The sequence below is a fragment of the Oncorhynchus nerka genome, linkage group LG15 (genome assembly GCF_034236695.1).
Source record: "Oncorhynchus nerka isolate Pitt River linkage group LG15, Oner_Uvic_2.0, whole genome shotgun sequence".
In the NCBI taxonomy this organism is placed as follows: domain Eukaryota; kingdom Metazoa; phylum Chordata; class Actinopteri; order Salmoniformes; family Salmonidae; genus Oncorhynchus; species Oncorhynchus nerka.
The window spans coordinates 40,276,416-40,302,317 of record NC_088410.1 but is presented as its reverse complement, the minus strand read 5'-3'; the positions used below and the strand labels follow the sequence as shown (position 1 = coordinate 40,302,317).

Here is a 25,902-nt window from a genome sequence, read left to right as displayed (position 1 = left end):
GACGGCAGGCAGGCTCAGGGTCAGGACAGGCAGAACGGTCAGAACCGGGTAGACTAGAAAACAAAAACTTGTACTGTACACAAATGTACTGTGTGCATTCTTAAGAATTAGTGATCATGAAACTCTCATGAAGAGGAACTTGTTCTTTCACAACAGATGTTTCAATACAGGAACTTGGTTAACTATGAACCGTATGTAACGCCCGCCTACGTCAGCAATATCAATAGGCTTAGTAGAGTAAAGAGGAAGCTTAAAAACTATAAACCGTTACATTGCTTTCATTTTCCCCTCACATCGAGGCAGGAGTATTCAAACCCAGGTAACGACTTTGTCGTTTTTCAGCTCTAGATTACTCTGCTATCTTCACAAGGTACTTATTAGAGTTTTTGTTTTTTTACTCAGGCAAATAGCAAACAATATAGCTCATATTTGCTCATTTTTATCAAGGGTGTCAATAATTCGGTGCCTAATTAAAGCACATGCCTATATCAATATAACACATATTAATATAACACATATTCGATGTAAAATATTACGAGCTAGACCATAGAAACCTTTATAGAGATGATGATTTAAACTAAATTCAGGCTTGGTTCCCTAAATTGAGTACAGGCTACTCCAAGTCAAACATCTCAAATTCAGAAGTGCATTCAAATCAAATCAAATCTGATTTGTCACATTCGCCGAAAACAACAGGTGTAGACCTTACAGTGAAATGCTTACTTACAAGAACTTAACCAACAACGCAGTTTTAAGAAAATACAACAAAAAAAGTAGAGATTGAATAACAAATAATTAAAGAGCAGCAGTAAATAACAATAGCGGGGCTATATAGAGGGGGTACCGGTACAGAGTCAATGTGCGGGGGCACCGGTTAGTCGAGGTAATTGAGGTAATATGTACATGTAGGCAGAGATATTCACCACTTTTGGTGTGATGATTCTTAAATGTATTCCTTTGCCTATTATAGATTTTTGTATAATATATAATATACCTACCTCCCAAGGTAACATTTTCTTTAAAATTGTATGCCAAATCTGCTCTGTAGAAATATTACCTTTTGAATGATTTTTCAAAATAAAATCAATATGCTCATGAACAAAATGGCTTTGTGATTTGTGCAAATGTACTGTATGCATATTTCATGAGAATTAGTGATCATGAAATTCCGCTACATTACTTTCATATTCCCCATATTTTTTTTTTACTTACTTAAAAAAACTATTCACGTTTACAAATGATAGAGAAATGTAAGTGTAAATGCTAACTGTGTTTGTGTGTGTGTTTGTGTGTGTGTGTGCAGGATGCAGATGAAACTCATACTAATGGCACTGTGTGCAGTGGTGTCCTCTTTCAAACAACCACTGAGCACTGAGCTGGATGGCATCTGGGAGGAGTGGAAAACCCAATACGGCAAACAGTATTCCAAGGTTACTTGACGCCAGTCATACTGTATGAGTTAATCCTAACTTTCACTTAAATATGCATTACCCAGAGATTGCGCTGCAATTTCCTGGTTGCTAAAATTGTAATAGTTTGCCTAAATTCTGTTTAAAATCCAAACAAATCAAATCAAATTGTATTGGTCACATACACATGGTAACCAGATGTTAATGCAAGTGTAGCGAAATGCTTGTGCTTCTAGTTCTGACGGTGCAGTAATATTTAACAAGTAATCTAACAATTCCACAACAACTACCTAATACACACAAATCTAAACGGATGGAATTAGATTATGTACATATAAATATATTGATGAATTATGACCGAGAGGCATAGGCAAGATGCAATAGATGGTATAAAAGACAGTATATACATATGAGATGAGTAATGTAAGATATGTAAACATTATTTAAAGTGACTGGGTATCCATTTATTAAAGTGGCCAATGATTCCGAGCCTGTATGTAGGCAGCAACCTCTCTGTGTTAGTGATAGCTGTTTAACAGTCTGATGACCTTGAGATAGAAGCTGTTTTTCAGTCTCTCGGACCCAGCTTTGATGCACCTGTACTGACATCGCCTTCTGGATGGTTGCAGGGTGCACAGGCATTGGCTCGGATGGTTGTTGTCCTTGATGATCTTTTTGGCCTTCCTGTGACATCGGGTGCTGTACGTGTCCTGGAGGGCAGGTAGTTTGTGTGACAAAACAAGCAAGTATAGTGTAGATGATCATTGTACCATCTTAACCTCTGTGAAATATAACCAAAAATATTGTATTTTCAGCTGTTTGAAGCTGGTGTACAAAACCAAAAGTAAAATATGCAAAAATTATATTTAAGATAGTGAAGCATAGAAATAGCACACATAGAACAGATCTACAGCTTCTTAGACTTTCAATGAGAATAACAGATCTATAACTCCATGTGAATTTGGTTGGATCACCCAAAAAGTTCCATATTGCTGCTTTAAGTCAAATTTTGTGCCCATCTAGGACATAATGTTCTGAGAACCATATGTTTCTTAGAGCTTGGTGAGAGCATGGCTGTCTATGGTTATTTTGCATAAAACCTTCCCACAACCTTCTGGGAATGGAGCAGGATATTTGCGTGGCTTTGAAACATTCTCAGCACATTTAACCTGTTGAATCTAGGGGGCACTATTTTCATTTTTAGAAAAATAACGTACCCAAAGTAAACGGGCTATTTTGTCAGGACAAGATGCTAGAATATGCATATAATTGACAACAATTGTCTTGATATTTCCTTACTTTAACAGAGCATTTCCTATAAGCTCTCAAGGATCATACCCCCCCCCGCCTAAAATGACACCCAAATATAACTGTCTGTAGCTTAGGACCTGAAGCAGAGACAGCAGGGGTTCAAACTGTAGAACCCAGTTCCAACATTTGAATATAAAAATAGATGTTTTCAAACAAAACTATGCTATCTTTTATCTAATGTTCTTAAAATCTAAAATCTTTAAAAAACATTCAGTTTTACCAGTCAGGAAATGCATGCCTTCATTCCCAGAACCAATGGGAAACCAAAAATGTACGTTCCCACAACTTCCAAGGAACCAAGTGTGCTCGCTGGGTGAAAATATCACTTAAGTGGAAGTCTAGCATGTGCATATCACCCTTGTGTTACGATTTGCCCCATAGAGATTAATCATGATGTCAATAACTTGTGGGGCCTTTGGCTTGTCATTCTCAGGTGGATGAGGGCTTCAGAAGGATGATCTGGGAGACAAACCAACGCCTCATCCGTCAACACAACCTGGAGGCAGAAATAGGAAAGCACACCTTCACCCTGGGAATGAACCAGTTTGGAGACATGGTAAGAATACCGACAATTGTAATTGGATCAGCAATTGGATGAGCATGAAACATCCATTTAAGAAATATAAGAAATATAAATAGGAAAGAGAGCAGCTTTTACAGATTGTTTTACGTCCCAGATAAAGGGGAAGTTCAGTATTTTACAACTTAATATTAAAGAAAACGACTTATCTGCTTGAAAAAGGCCGATGTGGCATAGATAGTATTTATAAACAAAAAAGCTAGTGCCAAAATTGATTAAAATGTGTAAGTAGGATTATTTTTGCCATAAAGTCAGAATTTTCCAAAACTGAGTTGTGTGAGATTTAACTTAACTTGAAATGTTATCACTTCAGAGGTAAATAGTAGGCCTACCTGTTTCTCCCATTGAATACATTAGATGTGAGTTTGCTCCAGCAAGGCTAGGTAATGTTGTGGGAAATACTGTATGCTGTATTGTAGACAGTGGAGATTTTAGAATGTAATTTTGGTGGTGCAAACTCGCCCCAAAAAATGTTTATGCATGCCAGCAAAGCCACTGCACAACACTCATCAATACATTAATTGGACTATAATGGTGGCAAATTTTTAGGGCCTACATAAAGGTGTCCCAACACCTTACTACTGTTACATCTGGCTGAAAAGGAGTCTTGTCTGTCAACGAAACACTTAATTCAGCCTCATTTACTGCCTTTTAAAATAGCATAGCTGATATGGCTGGCTTGCTTAAACGAATGTGGTTTCTACTGACAATTGAGATGTACAAACTAAGACATTACTGAGAGAGCTAGGATAATTCTCCCTGTACACCAAGTCAGAACCGTAGACAATGAAAGGTCTTACAATATTCGATGATGACATTTCTCTAAAACAGGCTATAAGCTACATGTGCACCACCAAGTCAGAAAAGAAGGCTAAATTATGAGGGGAAAGGGGACCAAATTATTAGGGTGACGCACATGGGCCTCTAACAGCTTACTACACGACATACACATAGTATTACTTTCTTAGCTACAGTATACATATCTCCCTGGCATATTACATAATTTTTGCAGCAACATACAATACATTTTTGGACTCACCTTGTTGTGCTGTGCTCACATGAACAGGAAGGTCGTGTGGCGGTCCTTCGTGGGCAAATTTTGTCACTTTGTCATCAAAGTCTGTCATTCTCTGGATTTATGGTGCTTTCAAGACAACTGGGAACTCTGGAAAAAAACAAGTTCAAATCATGACGTTAGTGATCTTCAGTTCGGAGCTCTAGAAAGAGGCCTGAACCCCCAACTTGGAATACCAAGTTGGATGACCATTCAAAATATATTTTCCCAGTCTGAGCTCGTTTTTTCAGAGTTCCCACTCACTGAAGTCTGAGATTTCCCAATTCCGAGTTTCCAGTTGTTTTGAAATCGGCAGAAGTCATGCTTGGATTGACAACATGGCCAATGTTGAATATTTCTCTTTTTAAACTTGGAAAAGAGACCCTTTAACCAAGACTTGGACATCCATTCCACTGAATAGCAGGCTTGCAGTTAGCCACTGATTCCTTCCAAACCACTCATTCTTGAATTTGAGATTTCCAAGTTGTTGTGTTTGTCCAATGGCCCATGAGCAACGATACGTTTTATCTATAATTTCTCGTCATAATTTATCTTCATAAGACACGTATTGAAAAGGATTTGCCAGTAGATTGTCGACTTGATTCCTGATCAAATCAAATTTATTTATAAATTGATATCTCAATGTCCTGTACAAAAATCCAGCCTAAAATCCCAAAATGCAAGCAATGCAGATGTAGAAGCACAGTGGCTAGGAAAAACTCCCTAGAAAGGCCAGAAACTAGGAAGAAACCTAGAGAGGAACCAGGCTATGAGGGGTGGCCAATCCTCTTCTGGCTGTGCCGGGTGGAGATTACAACAGAACATGGCCAAGATGTTCAAATGTTCATAGAGGACCAGCAAGGTCAAATAATAATAATCAGGTGGACTGGGGACAGCAAGGAGTCATCAGGTCAGGTAGTCCTGAGGCATTGTCCTAGGGCTCAGGTTCTCCGAGAGAGAGAAAGAAAGAATTAGAGAGAGCATACTTAAATTCACACAGGACACTGGATAATAGGGGAAATTCTCCAGATATAACAGTTTGACCCTAGCCCCTGACACATAAACTACTGCAGCATAACTACTGGAGGCTGAGACAGGAGGGGTCGGGAGACACTGTGGCCCCGTCCGACGATACACCCGGACAGGGCCAAACAGGCCCTGAGGATGCACCCAAGAGGCTTGAATTTTTGAGCCTTCCCTGTAGATTTTGCGGTGACGCAGTGTCCCCATGAGTGGCAGAACACTGAGCAAATCACGGCGCAACTAGAGAACATTACCAACTCCTATGCTCGTAATTTTCGCAGCCTGCCCCACCTCTACAGAAAGCCCAGAGCAAGGCTGAAACACCTGAATTTTGGAGCTGCCTTACTATAGAAAGCATAAAAGAGACCATCTTTATTACCTCAGTAATATATATATTTTTTTCATTGTTTGCATAACATCCAAAACAGGCACAAAAATAAATAAATAATAATATATATCCCCAGTGCATTCAGAAAGTATTCAGACCAGAAATGTTAAGAAATGTTTTGTTACGTTACAGCCTTGTTCTAAAACTGATTACATCATTTTTTCCCCTTCATCAATCTGCCCACAATACCCTATAATTTCAAAGCAAAAACTGTTTTTCAGAAATGTTTTCTAATTTATTAAAAATTAAAAAATTAAAAATTAAATTTGCCTAAGTATTCAGACCCTTTACTTAGTACTTTGTAGAAGCACCTTTGGCAGCGATTACAGCCTCAAGTAGCAAGATGGCGCCAGATGGGAAGGCTGCCGTCTTATCGGCTCTTAACCACCCATGCTATTTCGTTAGTTTTTTCGCGTTGTTTGGTACATAATGTTGCTGCTACCCTTTCTTATGACTGAAAAGAGCTTCTGGGCACCTGAACTGGGATTACTCACCTCAAATTGGATAAGTTCTTCTTCAATGAGTCGGACGTGAGGGATATACTACAGACACCTGACCAGGTCCAGATCCCTGTGATTCGCTGGAAAAGGAAACGTAGGTTTCGAGGAAAGAAATCAGGATGCCGTGTGAGGATCAGGCGACGAGTGGCTAATCTGCCCTTGCCTTCCGTTCTGCTAGCTAACATTCAATCGCTGTAAAATAAATGGGACTGAAAGCATGTACACTGCCGTTCAAAAGGTTGGGGCCACTTAGAAATGTCTTTGTTTTTGAAAGAAAGCATATCCATTAAAATAACATCTAATTGATCAGAAATACAGTGTAGACATTGTTATTGTTGTAAATGACTATTGTAGCTGAAGCAATACAACTGGCCTTCTTTAGACTAGTTGAGTATCAGCATTTGTGGGTTTGATTAGAGGCTAAAAATGTCCAGAAACAAATATCTTTCTTCTGAAACTCGTCCGTCTATTCGTGTTCTGAGCAATGAAGGCTATTCCATTTGAGTAAGAAACTGAAGATCCCATACAACGATGTGTAATACTCCCTTCACAGAACAGCGCAAACTGGCCCTAACCCGGAAGCTTATAAGAAATGCTATGCCCTCCAAGAACCATCAAACAGGCAAAGCGTCAATACAGGACTGAGATCGAATCATACTACACCGGCTCCGATGCTCGTCGGATGTAGCAGGGCTTGCAAACTATTACAGACTACAAAAGGAAGCACAGCCGAGAGCTGCCTAGTGACACGAGCCTACCAGATGAGCTAAATAACTTCTTTGCTCGCTTCGAGGCAAGTAACACTGAAACATGCATGAGAGCATCAGCTGTTCCGGACGACTGTGTGATCACACTCTCCACAGCCGATGTGAGTAAGACCGTTAAACAGGTCATCATTCACAAGGCCGCTGGGCCAGACGGATTACCAGGACGTGTACTCCGAGCATGCGCTAACCAACTGGCAAGTGTCTTCACCGACATTTTCAACCTCTCCCTGTCCGAGTCTGTAATACCAACATGTTTCAAGCAGACCACAGAAGACCCTGTGCAGAAGAACACTAAGGTAACCTGCCTAAATGACTACCCGTAGTGCTCATGTCTGTAGCCATGAAATGCTTTGAAAAGCTGGTCATGGCTCAAAACAACAACATTATCCCAGAAACCCTTGACCCACTCCAATTTGCATACCGCACCAACAGATCCACAGATGATGCAATCTCTATTGCACTCCACACTGCCCTTTCCCACCTGGACAAAAGGAACACTGACGTGATAATGCTATTCATTGACTACAGCTCAGCGTTCAACACCATAGTGCCCTCAAAGCTCATCACTAAGCTAAATCTCTGGGCCTAAACACCTGCCTCTGCAACTGGATCCTGGACTTCCTGACGGGCCGCCCCCCAGGTGGTAAGGGTAGGTAACAACACATCCGCCACGCTGATCCTCAACACGGGGGCCCCTCAGGGGTACGTGTCCCATCCTGTTCACTCATGATTGCACGGCTAGGCACAACTTCAAAACCATCATTAAGTTTGCTGATGACACAATAGTGGTAGGCCTGATCACCGACAATGACGAGACAGCCTATAGGAGGAGGTCAGAGAACTGACTGTGTGGTGCAAGAATAACAACCTCTCCATCAACGTGATCAAGACAAAGGAGATGATTGTGGACTACAGGAAAACGAGAAACGAGTACGCCCCCATTCCCATCGATGGGGTTTAATTGGAGCAGCTTGCGAGCTTCAAGTTCCTTGGTGTCCACATCACCAACAAACTAAATACACCAAGACAGTCGTGAAGAGGGCACGACAAAACCTATTCCCCTTCAGTGGATTGAAAAGATTTGGCATGGTTCCTCACATCTTCAAAAAGTTTTACAGCTGCACAATCAAGAGCATCATGAAGGGTTGCATCACTTCCTGGTATGCCAACTGCTCGGCCTCCAACTGCAAGAGCGTAGTGCAAACGGCCCAGTACATCACCGGGGCCAAGCTTCCTGCCATCCAGGACCTCTATAGACTCCAGCCACCCTAGTGGCCCATAGACTGTTCTCTCTGCTACCGCACAGCAAGCGATACCGGAGCGCCAAGTCTAGGTCCAAGAGGCATCCAAATAGCTACTACCCCCAAGCCATAAGACTCCCGAATAGCTAAATGGCTGCTGCTACTTATTATCTATGCATAGCCACTTTAATAGCTCTACCTACATGTACATAATTACTTAAACTACCTCAACAGCGGTGCCCCCGTACATTGACACATTGACTCTGTACCGTTACCCCCTGTATATAGCCCCGCTATTGTTATTTACTGCTGCTCTTTATTTATTTGTTGTTCTTATCTCTTACTTTTTTGGGGGCATTTTCTTAAAATTGCATTCTTAGGTACGACGGTATAAGCTTGGCGCAACTGTTTTTGGGGAGTTTCTCCCATTATTCTCTGCAGATAATCTCAAGCTCTGTCAGGTTGGATGGGTAACGATGCTGGACAGCTATTTTCAGGTCTCTCCAGAGAGGTTCAGTTGGGTTCATATCCGGGCTCTGGCTGGGCCTCTCGCTACAGTGAAGCATGGCGGTGGCAGCATCATGCTGTGGGGATGTTTTTCAGCCGCAGGGACTGGGAAATCAGGATCGAGGCAAAGTAGAGAGATGTCCTTGATGAAAACCTGCTCCAGAGCGCTCAGAACCTCAGACTGGGGCAAAGGTTCCCCTTCCAACAGGACAACGACCCTATGCACACAGCCATGACAACACAGGAGTGGCTTCGGAACAAGTCTCTGAATGTCCTTGAGAGGCCCAGCCAGAGCCCATACTTGATCCCGATATAGCACATCTGGAGAGACCTGAAAATAGCTGTGCAGCAACGCTCCGCATCCATCTGACAGAGCTTGAGAGGATATGCAGAGAAGAATGGGAGAAACTCCCATACAGGTGTGCCAAGCTTTTAGCGTCGTACCCAAGAAGACTTGAGGCTGTAATCGCTGCCAAAGGTGTGTAACGGCTTTCTTCTGTGAACGAAGGATCGAACCAAAGCGCAGCGTGGTTAGAGTTCAACATGTTTAATAAAGACCATAAACGTGAACACTACAAAATACCAAAACAACAAATGTGAAAAACCGAAACAGTCCTATCTGTTGCATAGACACAAAGACAGAAGACAACCACCCACAAAGTACCCACAGAATATGGCTGCCTAAATATGGTTCCCAATCAGAGACAACGATAGACAGCTGCCTCTAATTGAGAACCAATCTAGGCAACCATAGACATACAAACTACCTAGAATGGAAAACAGCCCCATAAACATACAAAACCCCTAGACAAGAAAACACATACATCACCCATGTCACACCCTGACCTAACCAAAGTAACAAGGAGAATAAAGAACACTAAGGCCCCCCCCCCCCAAAGGTGCGGACTGGCCGCACACCTAAACCCATAGGGGAGGGTCTGGGTGGGCGTCTGTCCACGGTGGCGGCTCCGGCGCAGGACGTGGACCCCACTCCACCATAGTCTTTGTCCGCTTTAGTCTCCTCCTAGGAACGGCGACCATCGCCGCTGACCTAGGATTAGCAACCCTACTAAAGGGCCCCACTGGACTAAACAAACTCCTCCGGACTGTGGGGCAGCTCCGGACTGAGGGGTAGCTCAGGACTGAGGGGCAGCTCAAGACCGAGGGGTAGCTCAAGACCGAGGGGTAGCTCAGGACCGAGAGGTAGCTCAGGACCGAGAGGTAGCTCAGGACCGAGAGGTAGCTCAGGATCGAGAGGTAGCTCAGGACCGAGAGGTAGCTCAGGCTGGTTGATGGCTCTGGCGGCTTCTGGCTGACTGACGGGTCTGGCGGCTCCTGGCTGACTGACGGCTCTGGCGGCTCCTGGCTGACTGACGGCTCTGGCGGCTCCTGGCTGACTGATGTGTCTGGCGGCTCCTGGCTGACTGACGGCTCTGGCGGATCCTGGCTGAATGGCGGCTCTTGCGGATCCTGGCTGAATGGCGGCTCTGGCGGATCCTGGCTGAATGGCGGCTTCTGGCGGATCCTGGCGGCTCTGGCGGATCCTGGCAGACTGGCGGCTCTGGCGGATCTGGACAGGCGGGAGACTCTAGCAGCTCCGGACAAACGGGAGACTCTAGCAGCTCCGGACAGGCGGGAGACTCTAGCAGCTCCGGACAGGCGGGAGACTCTAGCAGCTCCGGACAGGCGGGAGACTCTAGCAGCTCCGGACAGGCGGGAGACTCTAGCAGCTCCGGAAAGGCGGGAGACTCTAGCAGCTCCGGACAGGCGGGAGACTCTAGCAGCTCCGGACAGGCGGGAGACTCTAGCAGCTCCAGACAGGCGGGAGACTCTAGCAGCTCTGGACAGGCGGGAGACTTTAGCAGCTCTGGACAGGCGGGAGACTCTGACGGCGCTGGAGAGGAGGAAGGCTCTAGCAGCGCTGGACAGGCGGGAGCACCTGTAGACAAAGGACGGAGAGACAGCCTGGTGCGGGGGGCTGCCACCGGATGGCTGGTGCGTGGAGGTGGCACTGGATAGACCGGACCGTGCAGGTGCACTGGAGTTCTTGAGCACCGAGCCTGCCCAACCATACCTGGCTCGATGCCCACTCTAGCCCGGCCGATACGAGGAGCTGGAATGTACCGCACCGGGCTATGCACCCGCACTGGAGACACCGTGCGCTCCACAGCATAACATAGTGCCTGCCCGGTCTCTCTCGCTCTCCGGTAAGCACAGGAAGTTGGCGCAGGTCTCCTACCTTGCTTCGCCACACTTCCTGTGTGCCACCCCCAATACATTTTTGGGGCTGCCTCTCAGGCTTCCAGCTGCTCTGCCGTGCTAGCTCCTCATAATGCCGCCTCTCTGCTTTTGCTGCCTCCAGCTCCGCTTTGGGGCGGCGATATTCCCCAGGGTCCTCTCCCGTCTAGGATTTCCTCCCAAGTCCATTTCTCTAAATAGTGCTGCCTCTCCTGCTGCTGCTGCTGCTGCCTTTCCTGCTGCTGCCTGTTACCACGCCGCTTGGTCCTTGGTTGGTGGGTGGTTCTGTAACGGCTTTCTTCTGTGGACGAAGAATCGGACCAAAGCGCAGCGTGGTTAGAGTTCAACATTTTTAATAAAGACCATAACCGTGAACACTACAAAATACCAAAACAACAAATGTGCAAAACCGAAACAGTCCTATCTGGTGCATAGACACAAAGACAGAAGACAACCACCCACAAAGTACCCACAGAATATGGCTGCCTAAATATCTAGGTAACCATAGACATACAAACTACCTAGAAAGGAAACAGCCCCATAAACATACAAAACCCCTAGACATGGGAACACATACATCACCCATGTCACACCCTGACCTAACCAAAATAACAAGGAAAATAAAGAACATTAAGGTCAGGGTGTGACAAGGTGCTTCAAGAAAGTACTGAGTAAAGGGTCTGAATACTGATGTAAAAAAATTGTTACATTTTTTTATGTTTAATGCATTTGCAAAAATGTCTAAAAAACTGTTTTTGCTTCGTCATTGTGGGCTATTGTGTGTAGATTGATTTTAAACCCTGCCCCCATTTGTCCAGATCACAGAGATACAGTACAATGCAGACGTATCTACACATTCATTGTTTTTTACAATATTTAATCATTTTCTAGAATGATTGTTTTCTTGACGAAGATGGTGATCCATTCTAGTGTTAATTCGGTGTTCCAGACGGATAAAGAGTACAACGCCTTGTTGACTGCTAATGATGCTGAAGAGGTGAAAAGCCTGGATGGGATCCCCCTCTCTAAGTGGAACTGCAGTCTCTCAGCAGCTCCTGAGACGTGGGACTGGCGTCAATATGGATATGTGACTCCAGTGAAGAACCAGGTTGAAGAGCAGCCTCTTTCATTTGTTCTCTCTCACTTTTGGGCGAATCCTAACTGCCACTTAAGTCTAAATTTCCTTTAGTCTCCCATTGACATCATGCATGACTAAGTAAACATTTGGCTTAACTGGAAGTTAGAATTCTCCCCTTCATTTTTCTGGTATTGTACAGATTGACACTGATATAGAAAGGATTAAAGGAGTGGGTAGTCTAGGTGCCACTTATTAGACATGACATGAAAAGTCACTTTCTCTGCATTTAGAAAAGTGACTAAACTGCACCTATGTTTCTTAGATAATGTTGAGGTAGTCGCCTGATATGATGAGAAGCGACAGGGGTTTTTCCTGAGCACTTTACCAGGAAAAACATGCTGCCATACCTCTAGGGGATAAGTTCAAAGCACAATAGGGGAAATAAAATGGGTATTTTATCTAGCGGCATTGTGGAACTTGCTACGCATTTACATCTAGGCAATAACTTCAAAGCAAAACAGTTGATATGACAACTATTTTATTTGATCTTAGGGGTCTTGTGGATCTTGCTATGCATTTGCTGCAGTCGGAGCCCTGGAGGGCCAGTTGTTCAAGCAGACAGGCACACTGTTGCCTCTGAGTGAGCAGAACCTGGTGGACTGCAGTGGAGACTATCACAATAATGGCTGTGACGGTGGCTTGGCCATGAGGTGTTTTAGTTACGTCTCAGATCATGGGATTATGTCGGAGAGGAAATATCCTTACACTGCAGAGGTACAATACAACATGTTACCATTTGGGTTGCAAAATTCTGGTAACTTTCCCCCAAATTCTCAGGTTTTCCAGAAATCCCAGTTGGAAGGTTCTTGGAATCAGGAGGGTGTCATGCCCTGACCTTAGTTATCTTAGTTTTCTTTATTATTTGGTTAGGTCAGGGTGTGACAAGGGTAGTTTGTGTAGTTTTTATATTGTCTAGGGTTTTTTGTATGTTTATGGGTTGCCTGGTCTAGGTGTTTATATGTCTATGGTTGCCTGGATTGGTTCTCAATCAGAGGCAGCTGTTTATCATTGTCTCTGATTGGGGGCCATGTTTAGGTAGCCATATTCATTGGGTATTTGGTGGGTTATTGTCTAAGTGTAGTTGCCTGTTTCAGCACTCTTGTTATATAGCGTCACGTTTGTTTTGTTTAGTTCTGTTCACTGTTCAGGAATCCTCCAACTGATATTTCTGTAAAAAAATTTGGAATGAACATAGAATAGATGAGTGAAAAGCTCAATGTAAAGCTTGAGATTGTCATAATAAACTGTTTTCAGGTGGGCCCTTGTGAATACCAGAATGCAACAAAGGAAGCCTGGTGCAAGGGCTTCAACAGAGTTCCTTCTCTGGATGAAAAAGTGTTTCGAGACACTTTGTATGAGGTTGGCCCTATCGCTGTGTCTGTGAACGCCACACATCCCTCCTTCAAGTTCTACAAAGATGGTGAGCTCGGTGTCACACCTATGACTAGATGTGAACAAGTATACGTATACATCCATGTCAAGAGTACGCTCTCCAAGAAGAGGTAATAGATTATCTCTTCTGAGATTGTAGTAGTTCGACTTCACTGCGTGGACTCTTCAGCAAACGTATTACGACAATTTTAGGTGGGAACCATTAAGCAACAAATAGGTAAGAAGAGAAAATAGCCCTAGTTTTATCAATACCAGTGAATGGTCATAGTGACAGAACTAATACTTTACACATTCAAAAATGAGTTTGGAAACACTTTACTTGAAGAATCTAGGCATAACTTGTTATAACCATGTATGAGTCTTTATAACATTTATATTATATTGATATATAATATATTTATATTATATCATTATATTTTATATATATACATTTTGAACTGGTTATTTAGCCCGTATCAGTATGAAATTATTATAATGTAAAGGGGTCATCATCATCATGACAATTCGCAATGCATTATAACTGCATAATGCATTATACCTGGATGCTTTAAGTAAAGTGTTACCATTACCCCTATTAAATTGTAAATGAATACATATGAATTGCACATTAACTCTTGTAGTGTTTCTTCTTTAGGAGTCCTCTACGAGCCAGACTGTTCAACAAGAACTAACCATGCTGTACTGGCTGTCGGGTATGGTAGTTCTTACCTGGACTACTGGATTGTGAAAAACAGGTCAGTGTTTACTTTCAAAGTATAAAGCCACCCAACAACTCAATATTAATGACATAAGGCAACATTTTTGATGCAGAAAACACAGTCGAACTCATCATAATCTGCCAGTGTGTTTTTAATTTGACACTTCAACAATTTTTGTTGTAAAAAGGCCACCGTTTACGCATTACTCATCCAGGCAAATAATCCTATTATATTTTTTATTTTTTGAAGAAGTTCCAAATTCAATCATACTACCAGGTTGTAATGGATTTTAGTTCTATTCACACGTCATGTAAATATCTAATGTAAACGTACACACACTCTCGGTACTAAGTATCCTTTAATTTCTCCATTGATTTTGCAGCTGGGGTACTGGTTGGGGAAGAGACGGGTACATTCTCATGGCCAGAGGATACAACCAGTGTGGTATTGCCAGACGCCCAGTCTACCCTATTATGTGATTTGTGCATGTTGACACACTTGGAATCCTAGCTAGAGATACAGTGCATTCAGAAGAAATTCAGACACCTTGACTTTTTCAACGTTTTGTTACGTTACAGACTTATTCTAAAATGTATTACATTTTTGTGTTCTCACCAATCTACACACAATACCCGGAAATTAAAAAGTGTAAACATGTTTTGAAAATTTTTTGAAAATGTATTATCAATAAAAAACAGAAGTATTCAGACCCTTTTCTATAAGACTCAAAAATGATCTCAGGTGCATCCTGTTTCCATTAATCATTCGTGAGATGTTTCTACACCTGGATTGGAGTCCATCTGTGGTCAATTCAATTGATTGGACAGGCACATACCTGTCTAAGATCCCACAGTTGACAGTGCATGTCAGAGCAAAAACCAAGCCATGAGGTTGAAGGAATTGTCCGTAGAGCTCCGAGACAGGATTTTATTGAGGCACAGATCTGGGGAAGGGTATCAACATTTCTGTAGCTTTGAAGGTCACCAAGAACACAGTGGCCCCCCATCATTCTTAAATGGACGGCGTTTGCAAATGTTTACCTTCCAACAGGTCAACAACGCCAAGCACACATCCAAGACAACGCAGGAGTGGCTTCGGAACAAGTCTCTGAATGTCCTTGTGTGGCCCAACCAGAGCCCGGACTTGAACCCAATATAACATCTCTGGAGAGGCCTGAAAATAGCTGTGCAGCGACGCTCCCGATCCAACATGACAGAGCTTGAGAGGATCTGCAGAGAAGAATGGGGGAAACCAAATACAGGTGTACCAAGCTTGTAGCGTCATACCCAAGAAGACTCAAAGCTTTTAGTTTGATTAAGAGCACATTTATAATAAAATTAATTCACAGCCAGGGTACCATAAATTGTGTTGTAAAATCCTTAGTTGCAATATCCATTTGTGGATGTATAAATTAATGATGTATATCCATTGATTCTTGAATAATATAACTGATAAATGCCTCATGTCGTACCCCATCAGAACCCAAAATATATATTTTTTACTCCAATGTTTATAAACAATGAAAGTGTAACAAACACCGTATAGCCTCAAAACATGGTTAAAACTATAATGTTGATGTCATTGTTGGTCAGTCCTTGCATCTATAGCGATGTCTATGAATTTGATGGTTACATTTCTCCAGGCCCATCACTCAGCGTTTAAGGTACAGCTGAAGTCGGAAGTTTATTAAAACTAATTTTTCAAACACTCCACAAACTTCTTAACAAACTATAGTTTTGGCAAGTCGATTAGGACATCTACTTTGTGCATGACACAATACATTTTTCCAACAATTGTTTACAGACAGATTATTTCACTTATAATTCACTGTATCACAATTCCAGTGGGTCAGAAGTTTACATACACTAAGTTGACTGTGCCTTTAAACAGCTTGGAAAATTCCAGAAAATGATCTCATGGCTTTAGAAGCTTCAGATAGGCTAATTGACATCATTTGAGTCAATTGGAGGTGTGCCTGTGGATGTATTTCAAGGCCTACCTTCAAACAGTGCCTCTTTGCTTGACATCATGGGAAAATCAAAAGAAATCAGCTAAGACCTCAGAAAAATAATTGTAGACCTCCACAAGTCTGGTTCATCCTTGGGAGCAATTTCCAAACGCCTGCATGTACCACGGTCATCTGTACAAACAATAGTACGCAAGTATAAACCCCATGGGACCACGCAGCCATCATACCACTCAGGAAGGAGATTCGGTCTGTCTCCTAGACATGAACGTACTTTGGTGCGAAAAGTGCAAATCAATCCCAGAACAACAGCAAAGGACCTTGTGAAGATGCTGGAGGAAACAGGTACAAAAGTAACTATATCCACAGTAAAACAAGTCCTATATCGACATAACCTGAAAGGCCGCTCAGCAAGGAAGAAGCCAATGCTCCAAAACCGCCATAAAAAAGCCAGCATGTTCGAGCAAGGAAGCCTTCAAACCTGACGCAGTTACACCAGATCTGTCAGGAGGAATGGGCCAAAATTCACCCAAATTATTGTGGGAAGCTTGTGGAAGGCTACCCAATTTTTTTTTTACCCAAGTTAAACAATTTAAAGGCAATGCGACCAAATACTAATTGAGTGTATGTAAACTTCTGACCCAATGGGAATGTGATGGAAGAAATAAAAGCTTAAATAAATAATTATTTCTCCCATTATTCTGACATTTCACATTCTTAAAATAAAGTGGTGATCCTAACTGACCTAAAACAGGGATTTTTTAATAGGATTAAATGTCAGGAATTGTGAAAAACTGAGTTTAACCCCTCTAGGGTACGTGGGACAGTAGCGTCCCACCGGTCAACAGCCAGTGAAACTCCATGGCGCCAAATTCAAAACAACAGATATCCCATAATTAAAATTCCTCAAACATAGGAATTTGGATAGGATTTACAACACTTGTTGTAAATCCAGCCACAGTGTCCGATTTCAAAAAGGCTTTACGTCGAAAGCAAACCAAACGATTATGTTAGGTCAGAGCCAAGTCACAGAAAAACACAGCCATTTTTCCAGCCAAGGAGAGGAGTCACAAAAAAGCAGAAATAAAGATAAAATTAATCACTAACCTTTGATGATCTTCATCAGATGACACTGATAGGACTTCATGTTACACAATACATGTATATTTTATTCGGTAAAGTGCATATTTATATCCAAAAATCCGAGGTTACATTGGCACGTTATGTTCAGTAGTTCCAAAACATCCGGTGATTTTGCAGAGAGCCACATCAATTTACAGAAATACTCATAATAAATATTGATAAACATTACAAGTGTTATTCACAGAATTAAAGATATACTCCTTAATGCAACCGCTGTGTCAGATTTCAAAAAAACTTTACGGAAAAAGCAAACCATGCCATAATCTGAGTACGGCGCTCAGACGACAAATCAAGCCAAATTGATATCCGCCATGTTGGAGTCAACAGAAGTCAGAAATAGCATTATAAATATTCGCTTACCTTTGATGATCTTCATCTGAATGCACTCCCAGGAATCCCAGTTCCACAATAAATGTTTGTTTTGTCAGATAATGTCCATCATTTATGTCCAAATTCCTCCTTGTTGTTAGCGCGTTCAGCCCAGTAATCCATCTTCATGAGGCGCGAACACTAGGTCCCGACAAAGTCCAACAATTCCGTTACATTTCAATGGAAATGACTATGCCCTAGCACACCAGGGGCCTAATTGATAAATGTTTGGGTAAACACAAAATATACCCCAAAACATGCGTGCACCAGTTTTCACGCAAAGTTTGCATTTATAAAGACTGAACTTGATGTGAGAATGTGCTTATCCTCCTGCAAACTTTAGACCATGTGTGCTCACAGTTTCTAGTGGTTGAAAGCTTGCATTGCAAGAAGGCAAAAGTAGCCTAGTAGTACAAGTGTGAAATATAAGACACTTATTCAAAACAAAATAACAGGTAAGCCAAGTTAAATATAATAACAAAATGCAACCATTCTAAAATAATTTGAAATAGATATATATTTCCATGATCATTTGCAGAATAAATTCCTCAACTTTTCGGACACCTCCACATTGTAGTAGCCTGAGGTCAAATCCATCGTTGAGAAGAAGGCATTGCCACCCAGGGCCGCCAGAGCATCAGCTTGGTGAGGTAGAGGGTGTTAATCCTTTACGGTGTGAACATTGAGCCATTGGACGTCTGTACACAGTCTCAAATCGCCAGAGCCTACTGTAAGGTAGTCTGATGCGATGGACATAACCAGTAGTCTTCCCGCAATCTAGTTTGTGCCGGGAGAAGATAGACCCGTAGCGGGCTATAAGCTGAACTAGCTTGGCCTTACACTGTTGTGACAACTGAGTGGACTCAATGTCAATGTCACCTAGCCCTAACTCGTGCAACACCTCACTTGTCACTCTGTGTGGATTGACGTCACTGTCAAGCTATCTGTACTACCATTGTCGAAGTCTGGATTGTCAGCTATTTTGTGTATCTGCTGCACCAGAGGGACTGGTGGGACAGTGGACCCATCTATATAGTCAGTGTCAAAGTCCTCTAATGCCATGCAAGGAAAAACGTCCACTATCTTGGCATTGCGTCTCACTGTTACTGGCTTAGGTGAGGGATTGGTAACTTTAACAGGGACCCAATGTCACTACTGTTCTCCTCACTAGAATGTTTTTCGGTCTTGAGCGTGCCCTCGTAGGCTCAATAATGACAGCACTGCCCGCGGATACATTTTGAGGCGTACACAGCCGGCCCCAGACTAAATGCTCCTGCATAGGCTCCAATGTGACCGCCCTGCTTCAGCCTTACCGTGCCCACTCTTTCTGGCACTTTGGTTCCTTTCCATATCTCTACATTACCCAGCAGACAGAACAGTTTGTCATCTCCATTGTGTTCAGACGATGATATCTTCTCCCAGAAGTCACTGGTCGTCTTCAGCTCCCTGATGAGGTGTTTTACCACGTTGTTGCCTAGGATGAGCTCATCACGTTGGCCATCCACTATTAGAACAGGGACAGAGACACTGCTGCCATACAGTGACAGATTCAATTTGCACACACCTACTGGGTTGGTCTTCAACCCCCATGCAGCCAACCAACACCACTTCGGTTGGACTGAGAGAGCCACCCTTGAGCACACCTAATTTCTCAAGGCGTGGCACCATCGTTGAGCTCAATGTGCATGGAACGACTGTCCATAGAACGACTGTCAATTAAAGCGCTCACCTCTACAACATCCCCCAGTAACACACTAGTATATAAAAGTTTATCGTTGTGGAGCACTGTGAATTTTGAATAATTACTTTTTAAATTGGCTTAATTTCATCTCAAACACTTTAATATATTGACTCTAAATCTACATCAGTATCTGATTAGGGCATCTCACAAGGCCCAGTACTCCCCCCCCCCACCCCACACCGTGCGGGCCAGCTAGTTTTCCTGCCGCTGAGCCGTGTTGCTGTTTGATGGAGCGATGGGTGTTACCGATGAAGCACAAGGACATTCTTGATGTGTGTGCCCAGCTCCATAACAGAGGAAGCAGAGGTGGTGTGAATAACAATAATCTATTGTGCTGTGATTTGCATCCCCACACACTTGCATTTCAAAGATGGGTTCTCCCTTCTCCTGGGCCTCCTCTGGAAACGGTTATCATAGCCACCTACAGGTTGCTGTTGCCTCTGCTCCAAGACCCGTTCAAGCATGGCAATTACACGATCCAATGCCTCGTGGGCTGCGGCAAGGGGTCCGGGCATTTTGCAACAGCCGACACTGGCCTACTTACTTCCTGCATCAGTGTGGTGACCAGTGGGGGCAGTCGCAAGGGACGTGGAGCCTTGCACTTCCTCTGGTACATCTCTAGTCTGCCATGTACCTCCACAGCCATCCACTCATGCAATGGTTTGCATATGAATATCAATGACAGCTCTGGGTTTGGACAGTGCTTGATGAACATGACAGTCAGAACACGTGATGGATTGTCTAGCTCCTTGTTCTGCCTCTTCAAACTGTCCTCTGCCACCTCTATGGCCCTGTTCAGTCTAATCCAGTAGTCAAATGGAGTCTCCCCTTCCAATGGCAACGTAGAATAAACATCAGCTAGGGGCATGTCAGAGTTGATTGTGTCACTAAAGTGATGCTTCACAATGTCAAAAACTGGTCTAGGGCCCTGGCTTAAGTCAACTGGGTTACTGCGTAGGCTTACTCTTAACACATCCCGCGCCCACCACATCAGCTTGTCCAAAACTTCATCTGACCTCTCCTGCCCACCATAGCCCTTCTTCTGCATGTACACTAACATTATCTCCTCCCACTCATGTACTGTGCATTTCTCTGAACCATCCCCCCTGAAACACACTGGTTCCCTGACATCATTTGTCACCACGACATTCAGACTAGAGCTGGCCCCAACCTTGGTACCACCAACATAATCAAAAAAGTCCCATCCCATCTCCCATAGCCTTCGATTCCAAACAAGAGGCAATATTTTCACCTATGGAGTGACCTATCTGTTTAACAATGCCCGCCAGGAAATCCATAGACACATCCCCAATCCTAGGACTAGGTGAAACAGGCTCGAACGCAACGTACAGCAAACTTGTACACATTGTCAAATATAAAAATAGAATACAGTTTTCAGAATGTGACCTAACTAATTGCGTCACATTTTCATATGGGGGAGACTTGACATTCGTGATCTCTCCCGATCTGTAAGCGGGGCCAATAACAACACGCCTTATTGTCATCGGAATTGACCCAACCAATAAGAATGCTTGAACATTAAATACACATTTCTTTAGAGGTAAGTGGAAACATAACCCACAATGTTACACATGCAACTTGTTATACATTTTTTGTACACTCCTTTAGGGGTTTCCATATGGAAGTGCTGTAAATGTTTTATGAAGACTATATGTAAAGTGGAGCCCTTGGGTTGTGTCCCAAATGCCACCTATTCCCATTTTAGTACACTACTGTCGACTAGGGCCCATACGGGGCCTAAACCTATTTGGAATGCAACCTTGTCCAACTCTACAGTTTGTAATCGGTACTCCTGGGAGATAACCGAGCTGAAGCTGTATTTACTCAGCATGTTTGTCAAAACTGGTGCCATCAAAACCACTTTGGTTCTTAATACGGGAGACGTGTGCAGAATTCTAACAGTATGATTGTTCCCGCCCACGATAGGCAGTGTGCAGCTGCCAACGTGACTGACAGATCGCTGTGTCGAAACACACAAGCGATCCTGCAAGCGATGACACAGGAGTTTGAATGCACACACACACACACACACACACACACAAACACAAGAGAAGAATGGCACAGGAGGACGTGTGAGATATGAGATGTATTGTTTCACACGTTGTCGAGCCTTTGAAGCTTTTGCTCCAGGCACTGTTGCATGCTGGGAGGATGGAGACGTTCCTAAAAATCATCAGAGGGGGTCTCCCAGGGAGTCAGCGCTTGGTTGGTTGGTGTGTGTGTATGTGTGTGTGTGTGTGTGTGTGTGTGTGTGTTTTGAGGCGGTCCACCACCTTGCAATTTACAAAACCAACTATATGGTAATCATTTGCTTAGTTTTAAAAAGGAATGGAAATTGTAACATGCTTAGGGGAGAGAAACATGCAGAGGTATCTTTTCCTGCACAAGTTATATCAGGTTCTGTTGTGCAACAATTGACACTTACGAGGAAAACAGTGTTGTGGAGTAGGTAGAGAGGTTACCCCCCCACAACTGACATATGATCAGATATTTTCTCAATCTTCTAATGGTTAGATCATGGGTGGGATAATCTAATCTCCAAGATCTGTAGTTACACACAATGGGCTACTCTGCATAGAATAATTTTCAGATATTGAAAGATACTGCTGGTTCCTGGAACCAGTTAATGGTGGAGTCGGCAGAAATGTGGCACAACATGTGGAAGGAAATACTACTTTATATACAGCAGTATTGCACAATGATTGATAATGGCCTGCGACCTCTGGCTGACATTGAGCTTCCCTGGAGGTCCCTTAGTGCTAGAGGGCTGGTGAGCTGAGTGAGTTTGCCAGCTGGCCCAAGGGGCTTAACTTCCTGTAGGGCATAGCTGACTGTCAGCAAGACAATGTATGAGAATCCTCCACTACAGTCTCCATATTAGGAACGTCTCAGTCTCAGCCTACATTCTTTCATTCTCAGCTGGAGTTGCATATGAATGACTCCTAATATTGACACTGTACTAGTTCATAGTTAATCCTGTTTTGGTCTGGGAATAGTCGTTTTATACCATGGGCAAAATACGAACAGACTTTTTTTACCAATCAAATGGGGTCAAGGTCAACATGCTCTTGATTTGGAATGGAATTCCTTTTTATGGTGTATTATGGCGTGTGTTCAATTCCTTGACAGCAAGTATCTCTTTAAAAAGTATTGATGTTAGTATTGATGTCATCCATCTGACTAAACCTTCCATTACTCTGCCTCTATTGACAATAATGTGTATGACTAAAACAAACACCCATCCAAAGTTCTCCATCCTTCCTGGTCAAATGAGAGCTATTGGCTTTTGAAATGGTGGTGATTGCCATAATATCCTAAATATTCTAGATTGAATGTTTGATCAGTGCTGATACGATCATCACTGTAAAGTATTGAGGCAACGGCCACGACAGAACAAAATCAATGCACACATCCCATTAGCCACGCTCCAATGGAGATTGGCTGAGAGCATGTCCTGTCACATGGTTGGCCATTTTGTCACTGTGGCGGGTTGGTATAGTCTCTGTGACCCCTTCACAATCCAATCAATGACTCAGCAGGCTCCTAAATGATGGTCTTTAGGGTTGAGGGAGTGGGAGGGAGAGGTTTGAAGATGGGCTTTAATTCAATATGCATTGCATAAGAGGGGTGGGTAGAAATGAGTAATTATTACATGCTGGGTTAGGAAGGGTGAGCTGAGGAAAGAATTTTGTGGATTAGGAGAGAGTCTGGGAGGAAGGTAGGGGTGAGGGGAAGGTACCGGATAATGCTCTGGACCTTGGTGACAGAATTGGCAGCCATTTAGTTTCATGCGTCCTGGCCAATCCTTGAAGTGCATTTATTTTATTCAAGCTCAGAATATTTGATACATTTTAAGACATCAGAACTTGATAGACCAAATTAAATTGCTAATTTTCTACAAATTAATCACATTAAAAGGAGCCCAACTATCTTTAACCATGTATTGTAACAAAATGACTGATTCATGTTGCAAATTCAAATAGTGAAACTTTAAATTATTAAGGCTTTTAGATGGTTGTGTTATCTTTTTTATCAGGATTTTCTAAAAACTCTAACTCTAACCACTCTAACTTTTGTGTTCTTGCCCTGACATGCTTTCGTCCTTTGTTGTCTGACCCAGTAAGTTAAAGTTGCCCCTGGAAGCTGATCTAAGGTCAGTTTAGTTTATTTCCTGATAATGGTTAAGGTTAGGATTTGGGGAGGGTAAGCCGACTCTAGATCTGTGCCAAAAGGGAACTTCTACCTGGTAGAAGGGCATGGCTGAAACTGAAGGGCATGTAGACTCTTAGCTATATTCTTAGAAAAAAGGTGCTACCTAGAATCTAAAAGGGTTCTTCGGATGTCCCCATAGCAGAACCCTTTGAAGAACCCTTTTTGGTTCCAGGTAGAACCCTTTTGGTGCAGGTATAACCCTTTTGGGTTCCATGTAGAACCCTTACCACAAAGGGTCCTGCCTGAAACCATAAACGGTTCTCCTATGTGAACAGCCGAAGAACCCTTTTAGAACCCTTTTTTGTAAGAGTGTATAACAGCTTATAACTCTTATGACATGCTTATGACTGCGTTACCCCTGTCTCACCAAGGAAGTTCAGGTAATGCTTTCCCACAACAGCAGATGGATCTTAGTAGAATGAGGCTCTCTCACCTCTCATCTTCACAGTCTAAACACGAAGCCAATCCAAACACAATTAAAACCACGAAGTGTCAAGGGCCGTCCGCATCCATTAAAGTAACCTGTGCAGACTGCGAGGAAACGGACTGAAACGAAGGGTCCCATGCACCGTGCGAGGGTTTTCAGATGACCGGGAAAAGCGTAGGCAGGCAAAACTCACTGAAGCGTGAAGAAGAAGGATGTCATCTTTTGGAGCCTAGAGGCAATTACCCGCCTGGCTCCAGAACACCGGAACTGTCCTTCTTACCTGGTTGTGTGCTCAGAGTCTCATACTGTATATACACACACTTTTTCAGATGAGAGTCCAAAGCACTTCCTAAGGGGAAGACCTGGTACATACATAAAGCTTTTTGACAACCGGAAGGCCAAGGAGTTGATGGAGGTGGCCATTTTGGTTTGAAGATAAAGGATAAACAGACTTGTTAAAGTTATCAAAGCTGACTGAATTGTCCAGAGCGTTGTCATACTTAGTGTAATTGAGTGTTGTGTCGACAGTCTTCCGACATTTGTGTAAATTGTTTGATATTTCATTGTCCCTGGACATGTGTTCCAGAAATGCCCGTCAAAACGATTATACTGTATTTGAAATCCTTGTACCTTGATTTGATTTATTCTGACAACTATTGTGTCTTATGGGAGTAGATAGTCCTTTGAATGGTAAAGCGACCATAATTTTTATTTTTAATTATTGACTCCTTGTCAAAATAATTTGAGATCTGTGAAGAATTGGTAACGTAAACCTGTTTATGGCCTACAACAACTTTAAATAATGTCAGTAACACAATGAACACACATTTGACAAAAATCTAGAGGGAATGTACATTGGTCAAAGTATAGATACTGTAACATCAAACACTAATCGGTTTACCGCTAAAGACACCCACATTTTATGGAGATTGAAATTGATTTCTTAGCCTGGATGCAAGGGACGAGGAAAAGAAAGTAACCGATTTGTTTTGTGTGAAAAAATGTCAGGTTTTACACACTTCTTTCGGTTTATTGCTGACTTACAGTTACGAGCTCAAAGACTGAAATAATAGAGGGGGTAGCGCCTTTTGGGCAAAGACTATGTGTGAGTTACTGGAACATTCATGGGTTTATAATGAGTTCTATTAGCTCTTTGACTTCTGCAGTGCTTTCAGCAGATGGGGGTTAGAGAGGGAATTCAAACATAACGTTCATCTTACATGCGTTTTAGAATGAAAAGACAGAAAGCCCCATTCTGTTTTACTCTGTTCAGCTTGAAGGGCTGATCTAGGACTTCCATGCCCATGTAACCTTTTTCATTGTGATCTAAAAGGCCCTTAAATTAACATTCCTACAAAACTTGTATATCAAATGTGGGGGAGCAACATCAGACAAGGGTTTTGGGGGACATCCCCCATTGCTACTCAAAACTCTTTTGCCAAATTGCCATTTCATACATTTCTACACAATCTAATTGGGCAATACATTATGACATCACTAGACAAAAGTGTTGGGGAGAAACATTTAACATTGAAATGTATGTGTGCGCGTACCTAGTCCCTTGCAGGGACTGGATTTAAATAATATTTGAAGTAATTTCAGATACTTTATTATCGCGTCTCAGGATATGAATCAGATGCAGACACAGGAGGCGGAGAGTTCAATTCTCAGAATATTTATTATCACAAAGGGGCAGGCAAAAGGCAGGTTGAGGGCAGGCAGAGGTTCGTAAACCAGGTCAGAGTCAGGCAGGTACAGGACGGCAGGCAGGTTGAGG

The 25,902-nt window shown here is 42.9% G+C and overlaps 1 protein-coding gene across 3 annotated transcripts; it reads left to right on the top strand.

Moving 5' to 3' along the window:
• Positions 1 to 218: 218 nt before the first annotated feature.
• On the top strand, positions 219 to 14,955 carry LOC115142647 (procathepsin L-like). Of its 3 annotated transcripts, none has more exons than XM_065001582.1 (8): positions 219 to 319; positions 1,304 to 1,452; positions 3,154 to 3,276; positions 11,968 to 12,126; positions 12,649 to 12,870; positions 13,411 to 13,576; positions 14,183 to 14,282; positions 14,629 to 14,955. In XM_065001582.1, the coding sequence occupies exons 2-8, from the start codon at positions 1,381 to 1,383 to the stop codon at positions 14,723 to 14,725; spliced, it is 939 nt and encodes a 312-aa protein (XP_064857654.1). In that variant the 5' UTR covers positions 219 to 319; positions 1,304 to 1,380; the 3' UTR covers positions 14,726 to 14,955. The 3 variants fall into 3 exon arrangements, with proteins under 3 accessions (XP_064857654.1, XP_029538119.1, XP_029538116.1); XM_029682259.2 differs by having other exon boundaries at positions 220 to 319; positions 1,304 to 1,430; XM_029682256.2 differs by having other exon boundaries at positions 265 to 370; positions 1,304 to 1,430.
• The last annotated feature ends 10,947 nt before the right edge of the window (positions 14,956 to 25,902 follow it).

Coding starts and splice junctions, on each gene's coding strand:
- LOC115142647 (XM_029682259.2), top strand. CDS start 1,305: ATGCAGATGAAACTCATACTAATGGCACTGTGTGCAGTGGTGTCCTCT. Junction 1,431..3,153: donor ACGGCAAACAGTATTCCAAG/GTTACTTGACGC, acceptor TGTCATTCTCAG/GTGGATGAGGGCTTCAGAAG. Junction 12,871..13,410: donor AATATCCTTACACTGCAGAG/GTACAATACAAC, acceptor AACTGTTTTCAG/GTGGGCCCTTGTGAATACCA.